At 37.9% G+C, this 22,683-nt stretch overlaps 1 protein-coding gene across 1 annotated transcript in view; it reads left to right on the top strand.

Annotated features, from left to right (window-relative positions):
- The window catches only part of otofa (otoferlin a), an 80,165-nt gene that overhangs the window by 40,320 nt on the left and 17,162 nt on the right, over positions 1-22,683 (top strand). Inside the window, exons 5-24 of the mRNA XM_079831805.1 lie at positions 419-615; positions 12,765-12,838; positions 13,191-13,317; positions 13,749-13,803; positions 15,127-15,258; positions 15,488-15,550; positions 15,700-15,784; positions 15,864-16,023; positions 16,144-16,330; positions 16,678-16,864; positions 16,996-17,219; positions 19,235-19,343; positions 19,493-19,682; positions 20,542-20,662; positions 20,794-20,894; positions 20,994-21,084; positions 21,176-21,292; positions 21,378-21,530; positions 21,644-21,833; positions 21,965-22,089. Of these exons, the coding sequence (XP_079687931.1) occupies positions 419-615; positions 12,765-12,838; positions 13,191-13,317; positions 13,749-13,803; positions 15,127-15,258; positions 15,488-15,550; positions 15,700-15,784; positions 15,864-16,023; positions 16,144-16,330; positions 16,678-16,864; positions 16,996-17,219; positions 19,235-19,343; positions 19,493-19,682; positions 20,542-20,662; positions 20,794-20,894; positions 20,994-21,084; positions 21,176-21,292; positions 21,378-21,530; positions 21,644-21,833; positions 21,965-22,089 (2,688 nt within the window). The remainder of the gene's footprint in view (positions 1-418; positions 616-12,764; positions 12,839-13,190; positions 13,318-13,748; positions 13,804-15,126; positions 15,259-15,487; positions 15,551-15,699; positions 15,785-15,863; positions 16,024-16,143; positions 16,331-16,677; positions 16,865-16,995; positions 17,220-19,234; positions 19,344-19,492; positions 19,683-20,541; positions 20,663-20,793; positions 20,895-20,993; positions 21,085-21,175; positions 21,293-21,377; positions 21,531-21,643; positions 21,834-21,964; positions 22,090-22,683) is intronic.

Below are 22,683 nucleotides of genomic sequence, written 5' to 3'. Positions count from 1 at the left end.
TATATTTTTATATATATAATATATATATATATAATATATATATTATATATATATATATATATATATATATATATATATATATATATATATATATATATATATATATATATATATATATATATATATATATATACACATGCAAATATTTCTTAATATATATATATATTATATTAATGAGTGTGTATTTATATATATACATAATAATACACTCAGTACACACATATATTATGTAAACACAAACTTTTATTTTGGATGCTATTTAATTTGCAATTAATCGATTTGACAGCACATATTATATTATATTATATATATATATGAAAAAGATAGACATACCTTATATATTCAAATTTTACTGGCTTATTAATTTGACATACACTGTATATAAAAATTAATTTTCAAAATTTTCTTCATATTTTAGACAAATATTTTCATAGAGATCAAATATCAGACCATGGACGGGAGTGTGAAGGTGTGGAGCGATGGTGAATTCCTTGATATTCCAGATGACTGTGATGGAACCTTCCAGTTTGAGACAGACAGTCTACTCTCTGGACGCAGCCAGAGCTCCGGGACGTCACCTGGACGATCTATCCACGGCATCCCCACATTCCGCAAGTGAGTGTGTCGTCTTAGCCGGTCACTGTTATCACTGTTAACACAATCACCCTCATTCATCATCACCCTCGTGTGCAGTGGCTTATATTGCACAGATAACTAATTAAAGAAGATAATGAGGAGGAGATTAGATTAAGCATCTTGCATATGTATTATCGATTTGTCAAGTCGAGAGCTCTTATTAGCATTCCTCTGTATGTATATGGAACAAATATCTTGCTCACTGGACAGTGCTAAATAAACATATATATACATTATATATATTTTTGCGTAGTAATGAAGACGATGGACGACTTGAATGTGTGGGATGTATTGATTTCCGCTAATCCTTTCAGTCTCCACAGGGTCTTTAATCATAAATTATACAGTACAGACACAACACTATTCCATCATGTTTGTGCATGGGCACCATTAGTGTTTTTGTGTGGATATGTTTACATGTGTATGAATGATTAATGTTAGAAAAATCTATATTGGGGGAGTTGTTAAAAGATACTATTAGGAAAATTAAAGCAGCCTTTTGAATGGTTGTTTGGATAGTTTTGAAAGCTCTGTTTCTTTTAGATATTGTATTAGATTATGGCAAATTAGTAATTGTTCAACCAACAAGTCACATTATTATCAAAACAAATAGTGATTCTGGAATCTTTGCTTTAGATTAATTTTCACTTAAACAAGTTTTTTTATGAAAGGTGATGTTTTTTCTTTTCTGATCCACCTGGCTTGCCTTCTTATTTCTCCATGAAGACAATAATTTTGTCACATTCTTCTATATACTGTAACTGCAACTTCTTATGTCTTCACTCACGGTTCACTGTTATGAGATGAAGTGATGCTCCAAATTTGAGACAGTTTACAGTTTATCTATATACTATTCTGTTTATTTTTCCTCTGGAAATGGGCCTTATCTTCATGCATGATAATAGTTTATAATAAATCAACTTTTGCATATTTTAGTTTAGCATTAATTAACTGCAGATAGTCAGTAAACGATAAGAAACAGGGAAAGGAGAAGAGAAGGAAGCTTTCAGGTCTGAATAAATAGGATGTGATAGTTTGTTATGCATTTCCTAGTTGGCATAGATCACAGCTGCTTAGTCAGCCAAACAAAACACACATACACACCAGAAAAGTCTATTTATTTTCTCCCAAGTAATGCATTTGAAGTCCTTATACAACTTATTTTCTGTTGCTGACCAAGAGTGAGCACAAAACCACTGTCTTTGATGCTTTATACATGACTTTGAGGCTCACACCAAGAGTTTGCTACACCTTCAAAGACTTGAGATGTGCTTATGCTTTGTATTCCAAGCAACTTCCTAGTTATGAACTGAATATAATTTAACATGTTTTTGAAGAGTTTGGCTTTTATACTGTTTTCATTTCACAACAATCAGCATCTTTAACACTGTGAGGATAGTGTTTTGAGATATTTATTTTAGACACTTAAACATTACTGTAACCTAATTTAGTTGTGTTCAGTCATGTTAAGTAATGTTTTTTTTTTTTTTTCAATGTAACCACCGTTTTTGGTTTACCTGACATTTGTCTTTTTTGATAATGTAACCAACTGTCCTCACTTGAACTTAATTCCTGGTGCTGTTTCATAGTTGTACAGTTTTACTTCTAAAAGTGTGTGTGAGTTTGTTTGGAGTTTCTCTTTAAAGAAAGTGTGTGTGTTTGTCTGGCAGCTGAAGTTGCCAAAAGCCAGTTGGACGCAGTGAAGCTTCATCTCTCTAATGACTAGACCCTTCTCTCATCTTCTCCTCTCTCTCTCTCTCTCTCTCTCTCTCTCTCTCTCTCTCTCTCTCTCTCTCTCTCTCCCTCTCCCAACACATCTCTGCTTTATCTCTTTCTTTTTCCTCATTCATTCTAGTTTCTTTCCCTATAGAGGCATGAGTCTGTGGCTACTTGAACTTACACTGAAAAGTCCAATGTCGATGTACAGTTGCAGGAAAAGTGTGTGCCGAATACATTTATAAAAAATATATATTATCCACAAGAAACGCTGACTGAAATCTTTTATTTTGCATCAGGCAAAGCCCTCTTGTGAATTGCAGGTCGGCTCTGACCAGCATCTCTAATCGTGTTTGTCTTTTGTTGTAAGTTATTTGAAGATTATGTCAAATGATAGGTAAATGTATGCCAAAATCTAAGTACATAACTTTCCAGCAACTGTACATTTTTATATCCAAGGCTAGGTTTGAATTGGTGTGATGGCTTTGCATGCACATGCAAGTGTGTGTGATATATCTACAGTCCTTTGTTTTCCGTCATATTCCGTCATTCCGGCTTTTGTTCTTTTCTTTACATGTTATTTGAACAGCTCCACAAAAAGCACCTGCATCATTGAACCAACCTGAAAAGGCTTTGATAGTCAATTGGACCATCCAGCTTCTATCAGCCTTTTGTGTAAACATCATTATCATATAGGGAACATTGTATGTTTACCAATTAGATGAGGTGCTTTCATGTTTGAGTAAAGCATTTTAACATGTTAATATGTCCTAAGGTGGTGAACTGGTAACCAGTCTGACCCAGTTTTTTATGCTGGTCTCTTTTGATGGCTGTTGTGGGGGTTTTGGGAAATTTTCAGCTGGACAGACTGGGCGGCCAGCTGGCTGAATAGCTGAAACTAATGCCAGATAAGCAGATAAACTTGTTTAAACCATCTATTCACAGGCTGGTTTAAGCTGTCAGAATTGCCAGTTCTGATCAGATTCGTAGATTAATTGTCATAGCCTGCTGTTTGTAAGGTAACCTTAATCATGAGAGCGAGATCATTATTCTCCTGAGCTTGAGGCAATGATGGGCAAAAGCTTGCAGTCAAATGAAACTTTACAGAACAAAAGGGTTTTCACAGGGATGTTTATCACTTTAGAGCTGCTGCATTACTCTAGTGGTTCAGTTTGCTGTCTTTGTTGCAGTCTAACATCAGCCTCCATTGCTCCATTCTTTTGTTCTTCTCTCCTCCTTGCATAAAACTGTCTCTTTGAACTCCCCACACACACACTTTATAAACTAGGGCACAAAAGCTCATAGGTGCTCGTTATTCAATAATTCATTACTTTAATAGAGTGTCACATTGATGAAACGGAATTGTGCTTCTGATTCATTTATGCATTGATGTGAATGGGAAAAAATGGCAAAAAATACAAATGAGACTCATTAAAACAAGCACTTCAGTGTATTAATGTCTCTGGAATAAGGTTTAAACTGTCTAATTCTTTAAAAGGGGATTTGTATTTATAATTTTGGAGTGACCTATAGTGGGAAAAGTAATTGTCAATTCTAAGTTACTGTACATTACACCAGATCAGTGATTTGACATAAAAACATGCTTTGAATTCCTGTTTTTGCTCCGTTTTTGTCACCAGAGAAACTCACCTCAGACACCAAGATCTCCTAAGCGCTTGAGTGATACATAATTCATTGTGCTGCTTTATGCTTTTCAATGCATCCCATTTATCTCTGTTTAAATGTATTGCTATGTATTTATTCCATGTCATGGTTGAGAAATGGCCAGTGATTTACACAGAGACTTTTATTGACGTGAATGATTTTCTCTATTTCTGACTCTCTGTGCCTTAACCTATATTAACGTGATGAGTTTAGGTGAGTGTAGCTGGTCTTCAAGCTTGGTTTAGATGATATTTAACTGGTTTAGCTGTAATATGTTGTGTATTACAGTAGCTGCATGATTACACAACGCGTTTTTGTCAAAGACTACATCTGGGTCAGATTCAGAATGATGATCAAAACATAGGTGGAGTAGATCGAGTTCATCAACACCCCCAAAGCGTGCACAGTCCTATACCTCATCCTGGGTCGACATTTCATTCTGTATCATTAGGCAGTTTTGATTTATATGCTGTATAATATCGATGATGATCAGGAGATTCAGTACTCTTTTTTGTGTCATAGCGCCTCCTACCGTATAACAGTGAAAACATGGAAAGCCGTAAAACTCCAAGATGTTAGCTGCAGATCCTTTAAGTCCTATAAGTTGCGAGATGGAACCTCCATGGATAGGACTTATTTGTTCAGCACATCCCACAGATGCTCGATTGGATTGAGATCTGGGGAATTTGGAGGCCAAGTCAACACCTCAAACTCGTTGTTGTGCTCCTCAAACCATTCCTGAACAATTTTGCTTTGTGGCAGGGCACATTATCCTGCTGAAAGAGCCCACAGCCACCAGGGAATACTGTTTCCATGAAAGGATGTACATGGTCTGCAACAATGCTTAGGTAGGTGGCACGTGTCAAAGTAACATCCACATGGATGGCAGGACCCAAGGGTTCTCAGCAGAACATTGCCCAAAGCATCACACTCCCTCCGCCGGCTTGCCTTCATCCCATAGTGCATCCTGGTGCCATGTGTTCCCCAGGTACACACGCACACACACCTGCCCATCCACGTGATGTAAAAGAAAACGTGATTCATCAGACCTGGTCACCTTCTTCCATTGCTCTGTGGTCCATTGCTCTGCAGTGGACAGGGGTCAGCATAGTTACCCTGACTGGTCTGCGGCTATGCACCCGCATAAATAACAAACTGTGATGCACTGTGTATTCTGACACATTTCTATCAGAACCAGCATTAACTTCTTGAGCAATTTGAGCTACAGTAACTCGTGTGTTTGGTTGGACCACACGGGCCAGCCTTTGCTCCCCATGTGCATCAGTGAGCTTTGGCCGCCCAATACCCTGTCGCTGGTTCACCACTGTTCCTTCCTTGGACCACTTTTGATAGATACTGACCACTGTAGACAAAGAGCTGCAGTTTTGGAGATGCTCTGACCCTGTCGTCTAGCCATCACAATTTGGCCCTTGTGAAACTTTCTCAAATCCTTACGCTTGCCCATTTTTCCTGCTTCTAACACATCAACTTTGAGGACAAAATGTTCACTTCTTCCTCTTCTTAGTATTCCCTTGTGGCTCCACCTGAATTGCCACTTTGCTGTGAAGACCAATTTCCTCCCTCAGCACTGGGGAAGCCCTCTCAGACACCAAAATAATCCACAGCCCTACTGGAATCATGTGAAGAACCCACAGTGTTAGTGGGCATGTGCACCACCGCTCGAGGACAGCGAGGATCCTCTGCATCACTTGTCCTTTTGGAAACATTTCTGGATATTGCATATTACTGCAATTTCCTCCTCTGTTGGCACACGGCCCGATTTTGGGGTCAGTGGTTCTAATGCAGTTTTTCTTTTATTGACAACACAATTAAAATTGAATCCACTATCTTACAGGTTCATTTCTTCCCAATCTGGTTAGATCGGCAGGGAAGTTCTCACCACGGAGTCAAATAGAACCTGCAAGCTTCTCTGTATCGGAGTAGGGGCAGGCCACTCTACCGACCAACTTTGCTGCTGCTCTCCGATACAGATCAATGCAAGGACCTTCCATCACTTCACTTCCGCCCTCCACCTCAAGGGTGGGGGGAGCCGGGATCTGCCCTGCCTGAAATATATCGTCAGAGCATCCCTCGCCCACGTCCAGTGAGACAGACTCATCCTCCCAGCAGTTCTGCTCAGACTCGGGGCAGCCAGAAGAACCTTGTCATTAACACTACACCGACACTCCTCAGCCTTCTCACGATCATCCCAACTCTCCATGGCCTCCAAAATTGGCAATCGCCACATCTGGATCAGCACCCAAAGACAGGAGTGGACTGTGTCTGGCCACTGCCCCACCAAGCACACGTAACACGCCTCTCAAGTGCAGAACGATAGAGGCAGGTAACCCCACCCATGTTGTCATGTGTCATTGGCTTTTCAGGTGTGAATAAAGAAGTCTTCAGCAAATGGCGCAAGAGCGCGATATCCTATAGTCATGGGTTGTACAGAGTGAACCAACCGAATGGGAACTTGTTTCATTACTTGATGAATTAGAGTTTTTGAACGAATCTCTTGAATGAATGATTCAATGAAAAAAAATTTTTTTTACTGTCATTTGTCGCCACCTACTGGTGTAATGGTGTAATTGATACAATTTAAATTTAAAGTGTCAAGTTACAGTACTTTCTGAGACATCAGTGTTTATATACAAAATATTTTAGTACTTGATAATTTTTGATCATTTGAATTAGGGATGGTCATACGGTTAATTTTCCCGACCGACAACCGCCGCTCATTATCAGATTATTAACCGTTAACTGATACGATTATAATATTGAATTGGCATTAAATAAATATACAATTGAAGAGTGTCTATAACTCGTTAAATAGACACTTTTTTCGACTGGTTTATTTTACTGTGCAAACCACAACATACAGAACAGATCAACAACAACATCAGAACCTGCACATTATCACATTTTCAACAACCTGCAGCGTTTCTGACAACAGAGAAAAACAGAATAAAATATGAATAAAAAGCATAAAATAAATAGGCCTACACTAAATATTTTTCACTTAAATAATTAACAAATTAAGATTACAAAACAAAACACTGAATCCGTTTGAAGCTTTGAAGAACCGGAATCGTTTTTTTCCCCGCCAAACTAAGTTTTTTCATCATATAAAAATAGCAGTCCTACCTCAATCCACACCTTGACTGTTTTTTGTTTTTGTTTTTGTTTTTTTAAGTAGGCCTAGCATGTCTAAGTGGTGTAGGGGTGCGGGAAGTGGGGGTGCTCCAAAGGATTTCAAAGGATTGCAAATGCAATGCAAATATTTTTTCATTTTATTCATTTTTAAAATTTTATTATTTATTTGTAATAAACATTTTAAGTGGCCCATTAAAAAGTATTATTTATATGTTGAATTATGTTTTTAAAACAGAGGTCATATTGTGACCATTGCGGTGTGCGTAGAAAGAGCGGTACTAATATTTCCTCCAGTGGAGAGCGCCTTTCTGGAGATTCTGTTAATTTTTGAAGCTCATTCCGCTCAGCACCGCGCGCTCAACCCAGAACTCCCTTTGTGACATGCTGGATCAAAAATAGGTCTATCTGAAATAAATAGTTAGGGCTGCCCCTGACTAAAGTTTTTTTTCTTTTCTAGTTGTTAATTTAAGCCGTTGTCTGTTATAGGCTATTTGCTTATTATTTATTAAATACGGGCAATTTGGTTGATAAAACCATAGATTAAAATTAGATACAATTTATACAAAACAAAATTCACTTTAAAGAAAGGCTTTCAACAAAACAAAACGTATTGAAGTGTTATTGAACTTATTGAAGACCCCCGTCTTCTGACATTATGCATCTTATGTGTCCTGTTTACTTTTCAACGTAAATTAAATTAAAAGATAACATTATAATATTAAATTGAAACTAATTACGTGTTTTAATGGCTACAAGTATAGTAGGCTACAGTACTGAGAAAAGTCATGTCGGAGCAGGATTTGAGCGCATGTCATTTTACCGGTGAGCAGTTCATGAGTGAAGCTCCGCGTTGCTTTGCTCACTTGCTCTGGTAAGGTAGGCAGGTTTTTTGCGTTAATTTTTATTTCCTGTCGCTGTGCAAGCTCGTTTAGTGTATATGACTGCATGTGTAAACCTTTTATTTAAAAGTTTAATATAGGCCACAGTCCATTGCATTACGATTGCAAGAAGAATCAACGTTGTGAAAAATGTGATGTGCAGTCAAATGCAGTCCTGGTGTGTAGGCTATATGCTGTTTAAACGAGTGTTCTCATCGATATATTTATAGACTCGATATTGTTTCTTATAAAAATGTGGTGACCATGCAGCAAAAAAAAAAAATTCAACTGTTTAACTGATAGTATTAATCGGTCAAAATTCTTACTATTGATTAACGGTTAAACGGTCAATATGAGCATCCCTAATTTGAATTATTGTAATGCAGAATAATGGTACTGAGTGGTTAAAAAGACTGTTTGTGAACCACGCGGTTGCATATCTATCAGTGATGCGCGGGTCAATGTATAAACAACCCGCACCCGACCGACGTTTTCAACTAACCCGCCCGCAACTCGGACCGCAAAAAAAAAGAAGAAAATATTGTACCCGACCCGCTTCCTGACCCGCATTTTTTAAAAGTAGTAAATGCTCATCGTAGCTCATTGGGCCATTGAGAAAATGTTTCAGGCCCTGGCGTGGTGCGCTCAGAGGTGCAGCAGCGAGAGCAGGAAGTTCTTGAGGCGGCCCATCATTTTCCATTTCAGCTCCAGATGCATATTATTGATGAACGCGATGTTTATGTTTCGACCCGGCTTGAAGAATTCATCAGCCCACATTTGGAAAACATTTGGAAAAGTGTGAAAGCCCTTAGGAGCGCAAACTGTTATTTTTCTGAATGCTGTATGATATAGCCTAGTGTTATGTAATACAGGCTTGATTTATTCATTTATTTCGTTTAATTTTCTTAACAATTAAGATGCTGCATGTGTTTATCCAGTCTAATCGAAGTGTGCGTCTCTCCCCCGACTTTCCCAACAAAAATCCCGCCCCCTCTCAGAAAATACATAAAACTGACTTTAAATGCGTTCAAAAGTAGCCTATTAAAATGGTACAATGGCATTGCTCAGTTCAACGTTTTGGGAAATCGGGCATTTTGTCCCGCGTCAGCATTTATTCAAAAGTTAATAACGCTCAACATTCAAAAGGTAAATAAGGATTTATTGACGATCCGACCGACCGTGACCCGAATATCATTAAAAATATTTTTGGATGACTCGTAACCGCGGGTAACCGCGGGTGGCCGCGGGCACCCGCTCATTTTGGATCAACCCGCGCATCACTGATATCTATACATGACAACAACAGCTCTCTGGGTCATAGAGAATGTTTGCTGTGATCATACTTGTCAAAGTTTTAATATTGCCATTTAGGAATAAGACCGTGTGGGTGTTTGAATCGAGCTAACAGTCTTTAAACGATTAATCATGCAGCTCTATTTGTGCTCATATTCCATCACGTTTGAATGCCTGAAGCAAATACAAATTAAGTTCATTTCTCATCTCTCTCCTAGATGTCATGTTCTCTTCTTTCTTATTGTGTTGACAACTGTTGTATTGGTTGTTTTATGGTACAGATCATAAATCTTAAACAGGGTTTAGAAATAATTGGTTTGTGATCAGTGACTTTTTGTGCATCCCAGTTTAGCATCTTGACTCATAAAATATGAAATGTCACCTGAGCTCACCCCCACACACTAAATAATATGTAAAGGTCACTCTTCAGTAAACAGGGGGAAGGGGGATTACACTCTTTATTCAAGTGGGTTTGTCATTTTGAAAAGGTTTCGTCTCTTAAGGAAAAGTCAATGTAGACTGAAACTGACCATATGAAAACCACATGAAAGTGCAGCATTTGGCATTTAATGATGGAATTAAACCAATGCTATTTATTCGTCTCAAGTGTTTCATTGACTGAGTGTCCACAAATGTCATTCTCCTATGCATAAAAAAAGTGTCTGCTCCATTGTGTGCATCTCAAAGCGCAATTTGAGACTGAAGCTTTGTTCTCTGTAGCAACACTGTCTGTCAGACTGATGGTTTCCCGACCATCCTATCTTGGCTAAACAAGTTAGTGCCGAAAGTCTGCCCTACATAAAGTACGTACAGCTTGACCTACTGTAAGGATATTGCATGTGACAGAGAATTAGCTCCAACAAGTCCCAAAGACCTGGAGTGGGTTGCGGCTTGCGCTGTGGGTTGCCTGTTTCTCCTTGACTGCTGAAGTGAAGCCTTAGATTAAACAGAGCTGGTCTCATCACGCTCTAAAAATCATCTAATTAGTGTTAGGTTACCTTATGTCTAGAAACAATCCAGTCCTTCGTTCTTGATTTTGTCCAAACTAATCATAGTCTAAGTGAAAGCCCAAACATAGTCTGGAGTGTTCTCTGTTTTGTTTTTTATGTGGACACATGTTGACCCCAAGATGACATTGTTTATGTTAAGAAACTGTTATGTCAAGTTACAGTTCATTTTTACGTCTGATAAGGCAAGGCAAGTTAGTACAGCACATTTGTAATTGGTAAAATGAATCAAACTTATAGAATGGGGAATATATTTATATAAAAAATGTATATATTTTGTGATATATTTTTGTGATATCAATGTAAAAGTCTTTACTGTCACTTGATTAATTTAGTGCATCCTTTCTGAATAAATGTACTTATTTCTTTCAAAAAGAAAAAAAAAAAACGTACTGACTTTTTTTGAACAGTAGTGTATGTACTTGATTTGATATAATTGTATCGGACAAATCTGTAAGAGAGTGAGAGTGAGTGAGTGTGTGAGTGAGTGTTGCCGTGTGAGTGTGTATCTATGTGTGTGTGTGAGGTCACATACTCTCCTGTTACTTTTTCACTTATACCTGGTCATCATCTCAAGTTCTCCCTTATTGTGGACGCCCATTTAGTTTGAGAAGTCTCTCTTTGCTTGTGTGTTTATTTTTAAATCTTTGCTTGGATCTGGACTAACCTCTGAAAATAGACATATAGTACATACTTTGGTCAGGAATACCCCCTTTTTTTTACCCCAGTTGGCTCAGTACACATATTTCTCTATTGCTCAGTTTTTGGTGGTTGTCAGCGTTTGGTGAGTATCCTGTATATGTGTTTTTTGTTGAGTTCATAGCAATGTGATTATAAACTAGTTACTGATTTGCAGTTCATAGACTTAAAGTTAGAGTTAATCCATGAGTTCTGTTGTTAAGAAAACATATATATGTGTCTCTTGCTGACATATACATATATTTTTCTTCAGTCATGCACTATGTGACCATATGCTCATATATGATTATGTGACCTTATGTGACCCTCAAAACATACCGGATGTATGCCTGATGTCATTTCTATATTTTAATATGAACTCTTTTGTTTGATATAACTTCATGTTTGGCTCAGTATGTATTTTAGAGGGGTGTTTGGCTTATTTTCACCTTTACAATTTTAATTGCTGGACTTCTAGGAGGGAAAAAAACTGATCTTTAATCCTTTCTACTAATGGATAAAACCTTGCAAGCTCTAAAGACTTTCTCTTCAGTGTCACTTTGAGATGATGACAAAGATTCAACAAAAACAGATTTCAGAGGATATGCTTCCACCAAGACTGAGATGCAAATAATGACTAAACTGAATAAATGTTAAAAAAAAATCTGCATAATCAGTCCTGACTTTACAGATAATGTCTTATTAGTTGGTGATTTTTGTTATTCCTCCAAATAATTGAGAAGTCATTGTAATCCTGATACATTTTCACTCTGTTTAAGATGCTCAAAGGAAATAAAGGAACAAAACAATCTGGATTTCTTTCATCTTGTCCTGAGAAAGTATCTATATCCACAGATCACAGCTAATTGGAGAATTGTACCCATCTTGTTGAATAATTAAGGACCATTATTTGTCCAGCCAGCCTGTGACATCATCAGGCCTTTGTAGAACTGATATCTAATCACTATAATATCAGTGCAGAGTTATTGGACACCACTGGGGCCATTGTGAGTGGGGTCTCGCTGTTGAAACGTGTGTCTCGATTGAGTGATAAATATCACAGAAATTTTCCATCTTGGAAAAACTTTTCGTGCTCCAGCAGTGATTATTTTTTGATTGCACTCCAGAACTCCCTATAAGAGAATAAACTGCTTTGTTATGTCTAAATAAACTTCCAAGCATATGGAAAATATTTGAATATTTGAGTCTCTATCCCTTGCACTACCTATGTGTAAGCTTTATGTTAATTATTTATTTGATTGAGTTGTGGAATGTCACTGCTTTTTATACAGTATCTTCATAACATAATCATATTTCTTATTGTGGTATTCAGCGTTTGAGAGGTCCAGAGGTAGTGGTGATTTTAAAACTAATCACAGTGCACATTTTGTGACTTTGGTCCCACTTTATAGTAATTTCCCTTAACTACTATGTTCTAACAATGAAATTAATCATTTGATACAATGTACTTATTGTGTGCATACATGTTTTTACATTGTACTTATATGTACCTCAACACACCCTTAACCTACCCATACCACCAAACCTGTCCCTAACCTTACCCATATCCCACCTCAATAGCATTAAAAGTGTTTTGATATACAATATGAACACAATAAGTACATTGTACTTATTTTTTGATGTAAGTACATAGTAGTTAAGGTCACTTAATATAAAGTGGGACTGTGACTTTTTTTTCCTCATTCATGCCCTTCCAAATGTTTGTTTTATATTGTAGGACGGGAAAAGGAGTGTTTTCAGCCATGAAACTGGGCAAGACACGTAGCTCCAAAGATGACCACAAAAAAGGAGGTAAATATCGCTGATCATTAGAGAGCTTGTTTTACAAGAAATGTACATTTATTTATTTATTGGGTGAGAGAGGAAAACAGGAACCAAACTGAAATAGTTTTTACAGTAGCTTAGTATTTGTGTCTGCATTTTGGTGCTCAAATTTGTGTCTGTATTTTGTGTCAGTTTAGTGCTCAAGGCAAACTGAAGCTCATGTTTATTGTACTTGTATTACCATGACCTTAATTGTACTTTAAATCAGTGGTCCTCAATTGGTTTTGCTTCAGGAGATTTTACATTTGATGTCTATAGGAAAGACTAAATAATCTTAAACTATCATGCAGTATTAACTCAGCTGTCCTCTTGTGCACAGATGACTCTGCCATTTTGGATGCAGAAGATCTGGATCGAAAGACCATGCGCCTGGGCGGTGGGCTTGACCCTGATACCATATCACTGGCCTCTGTTACTGTAGTAACCACTAATGTCTCCAACAAAAGGTCACAAATCTGATGTGCACATGGTGTATTTTTAAAGCAGTACACAAGTTTATCTGTTTGCATCCGTTGCAAAGGTCACAGTGAAGAAAAACCTCAGTATTTCTTATTCTGAAAGCTAATCTATTTGTTTTCTTTCAAATCTTGTTCAGTTATTTTGTAAAGAAGGAACAGTTTATAGTGTAGAAATTAGGCCTGTCAGTTTAATGTGTTCTTTGGTGTGATTGGTTTCTAAAAGGTCTCAAGACAATTCTTCAAATCTTGAATTATTTGTATCTTGGCCAACATGGAATTTTGTATTTTATTTATTTATTGTATTTGTTTATTTTGATCAGATATTAATAATAATGTAATTACATTAAAATGGCTAATCAATTGACAGGCCTAGTTCAAATGTATTTCATGAAGTTTGATATTCACTTCTTGTTTTTCAGATCAAAGCCTGACATTAAGATGGAGCCTAGTTCAGGGCGTCCTGTGGATTATCAGGTATAAAAAGAGACAGGAAAACAGACAGAGAGGCAGTGAAGCTAAGACACATTCCCACAGACAATAACTGCACGGCCTTGAATTGCCAACCACACATGTTAAACCAGTGGCATTTATCCTGGAGTAGTGTATTCTGCTCAAAGCCCTGAATATACAGAGCTGTCCCAAATAAACAACATCGGCCTTGAGCTTCAGTGTTTCAGAGAAGCCTTTGATGTTTACTTGCTAATTGTCCTCTGCATGGCTGTTGTGTTGAGCAGTTGAATTGCAAATTCGTTTCAGTACTGGTACTGTGTAATTCCTTTAAATACAGGAAATCCATATATCCCATGTGTGGTGTGTACGCGTTTCTAGGTCTTTTTTATTATTATTTCCTTATCTCTAACTGTTCATATTTTGCTGGAGGTTGGGAACTCTTTGCTTTTCTTTGCTTTTTCCTTTTACATTAACTTTTGGGGCTCGTTTGCACAATAAATCACTGCAGCAATAAGTGTTGTGTGAATTCTGCTGGAATCAAGTTTCGGTGGAGAGAGGTTTATTTTGTTTTAATGCGTTTCGTAGAAATGTAGCTTTGACATGTAATAAAGACAGCATCGGAAATGAGAGAGAGAACGCAATTTAGTAGCTCAAATCTGAATTAGATGGCTCTGCTCGCTTAAAAACTGACACCAAAATTACAAAAGTATTATGATTTTCCTTCTATTGATTAAGTTTTACTTTATTTGCCCATATGCTGTCATAAATTCCCTGTGTGTTTGTGGACTCTTTTGTTATTTCCCGTCTTGTGCCATGTGTTGTCATGTTGATTAGTTTTCCCAGGTGTTTCCCATTTACCACACCCCCTTGTTATCTTGTTAACCTTGTTTCCCTTTGTGTATATATACCCCAGTGCTTCAGTTGTTGTTTGTGGGTCGTTGCTCTGGTATGTGTGTTCCTGTCGTTGCGCTCCTGCCTGTTTCTGGATACCCTTGTTCTTGGATTTACTGTTGATGATGTTTCTTATTAAAACGTTCATGCTGCACTTGGATTCTCACTCCGCTTCATCCCTGCTCGCACGTTACATATGCAGCCTCAGATATTTACTTTATGAATCTGTGATTCAGTAAAATACTGTAGCGCTTTTGTCATTTGATTCCCTAAAGCAAACTTGACTAATTAGCCCTCTACTGTAATAAAATCATAACACATTCCACTCCCACGTTAACACAGCCTCATCAGTCTTAATCAGCATCTACCAGCTTAGTGGTTTATATTGTTTGTTTTTTTCTTCATTCTTTTTATATCAATTTATTTTTATAATATCCCAATTAAAATGTCTTTCAGATCAGTGTTACAGTAATCGAGGCCCGTCAGTTGATTGGTTTGAACATGGACCCTGTGGTTTGTGTGGAAATTGGAGAGGAGAAGAAGTATACGTCAATGAAGGAGTCCACAAACTGCCCCTACTACAATGAGGTTACATTCACATTGCTGAAAAATCAGTCATTTCAGACAGTTTGGCTATTATTTATCAGAATAGAACTGCAAGAATATATCTCTAAAGACAACTGTCTTGTAGTTTTTTTTTCATGATCAGTACTTAAATAACACCTAAATCCACCCACATTGTATATATGATAAACAACCTAGCTTTATAAACTTCATCTCCAGACATTATTTCCAATTTTTCCCTATCTCTCAACAGTACTTTGTCTTTGACTTCCACGTGCCTCCAGATGTCATGTTTGACAAGATCCTGAAGATATCAGTGAGTAGATTAATCCTCTTTTTATGCGTGTTCAAATCTTCCAACATATGATTGTACATATTATAACAAACCTCCATGAAACCCATTGGAAACAACTGATGTAACTTGAGTAAGTTGTGCTTCTGTTCTTCTTTTGTGTTATAATTAAGGTAATACATTCTAAAAACCTTCTACGAAGTGGCACCCTGGTAGGCACCTTCAAACTAGATGTGGGAACTGTTTACTCACAACCTGGTCAGTAACCATGGAAATAAGTAAGAGATGTACTAATTAGACAGGGAAAAGACTATTAATTGGTGCTTGTATATTACAGAACATCAGTTTCATCACAAATGGGCAATGCTGTCGGACCCTGATGACATCACAGCTGGCTGCAAAGGTTACGTTAGGTGTGACATTGCAGTCGTAGGAAAAGGAGACAACATCAAAACTCCCCACAAGGCCAATGAAACAGATGAGGATGACATAGAGGGGTTAGAACGTTAAAACTGCAACCTACACCATCTAATGCTTTATTTATTTGATTTATTTATACATTTATTTATTTGAGTGTCAAGTTGGTCTATTCTCATGTTCGTTTTGATATATTGCAGGAATCTTCTCTTGCCGGAGGGTGTTCCATCAGAGAGACAGTGGGCTCGGTTTTATGTTAAGATTTATAGAGCTGAGGGACTACCTAAAATGAACACCAGCATCATGGCCAACGTGAAGAAAGCTTTTATCGGGGAGAATAGAGACCTTGTGGACCCTTATGTCCTGGTGCAATTTGCAGGGCAGAAGGTAAGAGAGACCTGAAGACACTCAATAAGAGATCAATATTTATATCCATCCAATTTTTTATATTAGACATTGAGAAAGCATTACTGTTTTAAGGAATTATCTTTTCTTTTCTTTTTTTTTTTGGGTGGGTTTGTCACGTGTACTAGCTTTCTGTTAGATTCCATGGTTTTTCATTGTTTAATTATCAGTTACACCAGTCATACATTTAGTTTGTCTGGGTATTTAAGCCCTGTGTTTCTTTCAGCTCTTTAAAAATAGATCCATTTCCACACCTTTGTGCAACCGTTGCTGACAACTGTTTTATTTTTTTAACTGTACACATTTCTTATGACACCTTACACGTGCAGGGTAAAACGTCAGTTCAGAAGAGCAGCTACGAGCCCATCTGGAACGAGCAAATAGTCTTCACTGAGATGTTCCCACCTTTGTGTAGGCGATTGAAAGTCCAGATCCGTGATTCAGACAAGGTGAATGATGTTGCCATAGGAACCCATTTCATCGATCTACGCAAGATTGCAAATGATGGAGACAAAGGTAATGGCAATCTGTCCCAAAGAAATACTGACGGTTTAACAGTGTATGTACAAGGTGTACATCCATAAACAGTGGTTGTAAATAAACAGATCTAAAACACTAGAATTGACTGCTCCTCCATCTCTCCCCAGGGTTCTTGCCCACTATGGGCCCAGCTTGGGTGAATATGTATGGTTCTACCCGTAACTACACCCTGATGGATGAGCACCAGGACCTGAACGAGGGGCTGGGGGAGGGTGTGTCCTTCAGGGCACGCCTCCTCGTTAGTGTCGCAGTGGAGATCCTGGACACCTCTTCCACAGAGATAATAAGCTCTACTGAGGTGCAAATGGAGCCAGTGTCCAACATCTCAGAGGTGAGATTTCTTATTTCCTTTTTTTAGATTGGGTCAAGGCACTTTGACATTTCTCTTGAGATCAGTACTAAAATCTCTATGAATCCTAAATAATTCTACACTTACCTGCCCCACTATGACACTACACATAGTTTTATCTGCGGGCCTACAATCTTAATATTGTACGGTAAAAAAAAAAAAAAAAACTCTACAGATTCCTTTTGGCCCAGTCATCTCTAACCTTCTGAACCCCTTGCACCATATCGCAAGACAAATTGACTCAGATTATTTGAAATATCAGCTGCCCACTGGGAAATTACAAGGCCAAGCTTTGTGTCCTCAGACAAAAAGTCATTGCAGATGTGGGAGTCCAGCTGTCTGTGATTTTGTGTGGCCTCTGGGAGCAAATATTGATTGTCAGATGCATTTTACTGAAGGGCAAGATTTGTTATCACACTTGATGAAGAGGCAAATATAGGATGCTGATAGTCACAATTTCTCTCAATGGGATGACTAACCTGGTGCTTTAAAAGCCTGTGCATTGATCCAAGCTGTAGACAGTGGCGTAGCAGGACGTAGGAGGACGATGGGGAAGCCCCCCCCACCCCCCACCCCACCCACCCACTTCAAAGTGATTCTGTACCCCACACTTTTGAGTGAACAAACATTCAGCCAATAACAGTTGGGTGTCAGTGCTATGCAGTGTGTATTTGTTTGGCCAGTGATGGTCACGTCGACACATCCCAACCCCCACCCCCCAAATAATCATTCTGTCATTATTTACTCATTCCAAATCACTTTCTTTCTTCTGTGGAACACAAAAGGATACATTTTGAATAATATACAATTTGTTCTTTTCTTCAGTTATAATAGAGACTAGAGCTTTTAAGCTTCAAAGGTACCAAAAGCAACATAGAAGCACCTAAAAATTATCATAAAAGCAGTCAGTAGTACGCATGCCATGTATGCCAACTTTTCTAAAACGATATAATAGCTTTGTGAGATGAACACACTGAAATTAAAGTCATTATTCACCTGACAATCTTCCCATCTAGTGCGATGTTACAGAACCAGATAAGTCCATTTAATGAGCAAATCTTTCAGATCAGTTTTTTTGTGTAGTGGATCAACAGATTGATTGAAAAGAAAATGAATTTACAATTCGAGCATTACTACTTCTCTTTTAAAAATCTGTGTTATTTTTCATTTATAAATTTCAGTCTGTTTTTCACACAAAGCTTTATGAGACTTAGAAAATAAGTTGTATGGACCATTTTTGTGGCATTTCATTGGTGCTTTCTTTGTCATTTTAGAACTTCAGAATTTATTCGGTCTTCAGTCCTTGCATTTATTATATGGGGGAAAAAAATCTAATTCAACTTTTAGATTCTATGAATGAAAGAAAGTCATACAGGTCTGGAATGATGTCATGATGGAATTATGATAGAATTTCCAATTTGTTTTTCTGTTTACTATGGATCAATAATTAATTACCAATCTGGTTTTTATTACTAACTACTAAACTGCCATAGTTATTATAAAAGGGATTCCCTCACTTTTAAAGTAAATTTTGTATGAACATTTTTGAACAAAATTATGCAGTTGCAGTAACTACAGTAGGAAAAGAAAGGGCGTGAATTCATTTCAAATTTTTTGCTAGGAACAGCAGAATATAAGAGGGTGAGAAGAGGCTGGTGAGAGTTTTATTTTATCAAAGATCATAGCCTGAGAGCATAGATGAGAGGAAACCCCTGCTGGGTTACAATGCAGAACTGAGCTGCCAACATCTCAAGTCAATTATAATTTCAGACTGAACTCACACGCTTGCGAACACTATTGGGAAAATCCAATACATGTCTGAGAGAAAAGATGTGAGAGCCCAATGCAGTGGAATAAAGGGTCACAAAAAACAATGTTTTTTTTTTTTTTTTTTTTTTTTAAAGATAGTTTGTTCATTCCTCAGTCTTTTTTTTTTTTTTGTATAAAATCAATGTCTGCATTCTGACCTTTAAAATCTTAACTTTTTTTTGTTTCAGAGTGCCACAGGGAAGATGGAGGAGTTTTTCCTTTTTGGGTCGTTCTTGGAGGCCACAATGATAGACAGGAAAATTGGAGATAAACCCATCAGCTTTGAAGTCACTATCGGTGAGCTGAATTCAAACACCTGTGATTTCGCTTTTCAAAACTTTCACTTTTCAATATACTTATGCAAATAGTCAAGCAATGCTTCAGTAAATTCAACACATCAAAAATAAAAAATTTACAGCACCACATGTACACAATTTTCCATTTAGGTAACTATGGTAACCAGATAGATGGAGTGAGCAAGCCTGCATCAGCAAAGAAGAAGAAAGAGGGTGGAGGAGAAAGTGAGGAAGAGGAGTCTGAGCTCATCCACAACTCCAGCGATGAAGAGGCAGAGGATGATGGAGATTTAATGTCTGTGCCGTCCACCCCTTCTATGAAACCGGTTATCACTGACAGGTCAGAGAATAAGGAAAGGGAAATGAAAAAATGTCAAGGAAATATTGATGCTATTCCAATTCGCATACTATCCGTCCTAAATAGTATTCGAAATCGGAATTAGTGTGTCCCAATTTGTAGTAAGTTGAAATGAGTATTCCAAAGATACCCAGATGATCTACTACTTTTTCCGGTTAGAATCTGAAGAGCAGATCCGTGCACACTAACGGCTAATATTGCCCATAACCCATTGCGTGTTGGACGAGGATTCGATTAGAACAAACATGAATAAAAAGTGTTAAAAACTACAAAAATGGCGGATCTGCGAGTCCGACCGTTAAGTAGAGAGGTTTAGATAAAGGGGTTTGAGTATCTAATGTGACAAAAACATAATTATTCAATGTTATCCACATTATATTTAATCTGCAACAGCATTGTGAACTTTTGTAAGGATGTGTTTGGTCATTAACTTTTAAATGTATCATTATGCAAATTGCAAACACATGAGGAGAGTTGGCAGGTCAAGATGGACAGGGCAGTTTAAACGGGGACCGGATGCACGTAACTAAGCGACAGAGCTGTCTGTTAAAGACGCAATTGTGACAAAGTAGAATGTCCCAAAGCTTGTCTACTCTTCTGCTACACACAAACAGTACATACTTTTAGTATAAGTAGGCAAATTGGGATGCAGCATTGGTCTTCAAATCATATGGAAATTATGGTTTCGAGCAAAACCTCTACACTGTTATTATAACAAAAGTGTCCTCTGACTGAAATTCCCTCTAACAGGCAACTTGTCAAAAACACTTTGTTTATAGATACCAGCTGTTGTTGAGCTGTATGTCTTGGAACTGAACTGTCCATTTTGCTCGATTTACAGAAATTACTTCCACTTGCCTTACTTTGAAAAGAAACCCTGCATTTACATCAAGAGCTGGTGGCAGGACCAGAGAAGACGGCTATACAACTCTAATATAATGGACAAGATTGCAGATAAACTGGTCAGGCTCCTCTTAAAATTGCTATGTGACTATTATGCTGTCAATCTCCTCCTTCTAAGCAGATCTTTTAGGGTTATTTTTGTAAAACCGGGCAAATGTTTAAGCATGTGCATGTCTGTCTTTATAAACAGGAGGAAGGTCTAAATGATGTTCAAGAAATCATAAAAACAGAGAAGGCGTATCCAGAACGCAGACTTAGGGGTGTTTTAGAAGAACTTGGCACAAATTGCAGGTGAGAGAATGTAAAAGTGGATCTAAACAATCAAAGTTAAAGTCTATACAGCATAATCAACAATCTTTTGACTTTTTACCCTATTCCCCACAATTTAAGCCGTTTTGTTACCCTGGCAAACAAAGATCAGAGTCTATCCGGAAGAACCAAGTTGGACAGGGAGAGGCTGAAGTCCTGTATGAGAGAGATGGTACACTTACACACCTTATTTGGTCTCAGCTTGGACTTTAAAAACTGCTGATGTGATGTTAAATGTAATTTTCACGTTATATTGTTCCCAGGAGAGTATGGGTCAGCAGGCTAAAACTATTCGCTCACAAGTAAAGAGAAACACAGTTCGAGACAAACTCAAGCTAGTGTTGAATTTCCTTCATAGGCTTCGTTTCCTGGCAGATGAGGTACTGTAAAAGGAATCACATTCCCTAAATTCTCTATACAGCATCAGTATCTCAGGCTCATCGTTTTTGTTTATTTTCCTCTAAGCCCCAGCACAGCATCCCTGATGTGTTCATATGGATGATTAGCAACAACAAACGCATAGCGTACGCCCGCATACCCTCCAAAGACATCCTCTACTCGATTGTTGATGAAGAGATGGGAAAAGACTGTGGGAAAGTCAAAGCTGTTTTTCTCAGGGTAACTCCTATTTTATATCCCATTTTCAAATAAACATGTTAATTGGAAGATATTAAATCAGGTTGTATGTTATTGATGTAAAAGTTCTGCATGGGTGTTTGTGTTCATTATAGCTGCCTGGAAAGAAAGGCTTTGGGCATGCTGGCTGGACAGTGCAGGCTAAACTAGAGATGTATTTGTGGCTGGGGTTGAACAAACAGAGGAAAGACTTTCTGAGCGGCCTCCCTAGCGGCTTTGAAGAAAACAAAGCAGCGAAGGGAATAGGCATACAAGCTGTCCCTCCCATCAGCCTAGTTTATAACAGTAAGATTATATGATTTTATATATGATCTAATGGTTTGTACATGTTGGTTTATTTGCATTTGGTGGAGTTTGCATGTATGTTAAATCATGTGCTGTATGTGATAACTGACCCTCTGTATCCTCTTCTGTAGTGAAGCAGGTGTTTCAGCTGAGGGCACACATGTATCAGGCTCGCAGTCTGTTTGCTGCTGACAGTAGTGGCCTGTCTGACCCATTTGCAAGGGTCTTCTTCTCCACCCACAGCCAGGTGACAGAGGTGAGTGTGTGTTGAAGTCTTCGGTTCTGAGTTTGTTTTTCAGATTAATCAAATCTTTGATTGAACAGGCTTTTTCAGATTTGCTGTCCTGTGCACAAATACAGTGGGGGATGTTTGTCTTTGTGGTTGACTCTTCAGTAGTTAGACTCACTTTTAACTACTTAAAATCTTCAAAGTTTTAAAACATGTTTTATATACACCGATCAGGCATAATATTATGACCTAATATTGTGTTAGTCCCCCTTTTCCTGCCAAAACAGCCCTGACCCGTCAAGGCATGGACTCCACTAGACTCCTGAAGGTGTGCTGTGGTATCTGGCACTAAGATGTTAGCAGCAGATCCTTTAAAGGGATAGTTCACCCAAAAATGAAAAATCTGTCATTTACTCACCCTCAAGTTGTTCCAAACCTGTATGAGTTTCTTTGTTCTGTTTGTAACCAAGCAGATAGAGCAACCTTTAACTACCATTGTATTTTTTCCCCTGCTATGGTAGTCAATGGTTGCTCTACCTGCTTGGTTACAAACATTCTTCAAAATATCTTCTTATGTGTTCAGCAGAACAAAGAAACTCATACAGGTTTGGAACAACTTGA

This window comes from Gobio gobio (assembly GCF_949357685.1).
Source record: "Gobio gobio genome assembly, chromosome: 12".
In the NCBI taxonomy this organism is placed as follows: Eukaryota; Metazoa; Chordata; class Actinopteri; order Cypriniformes; family Gobionidae; genus Gobio; species Gobio gobio.
The sequence above is the reverse complement of the archived record's forward strand: the minus strand, read 5'-3'. Positions and strand labels throughout refer to the sequence as shown.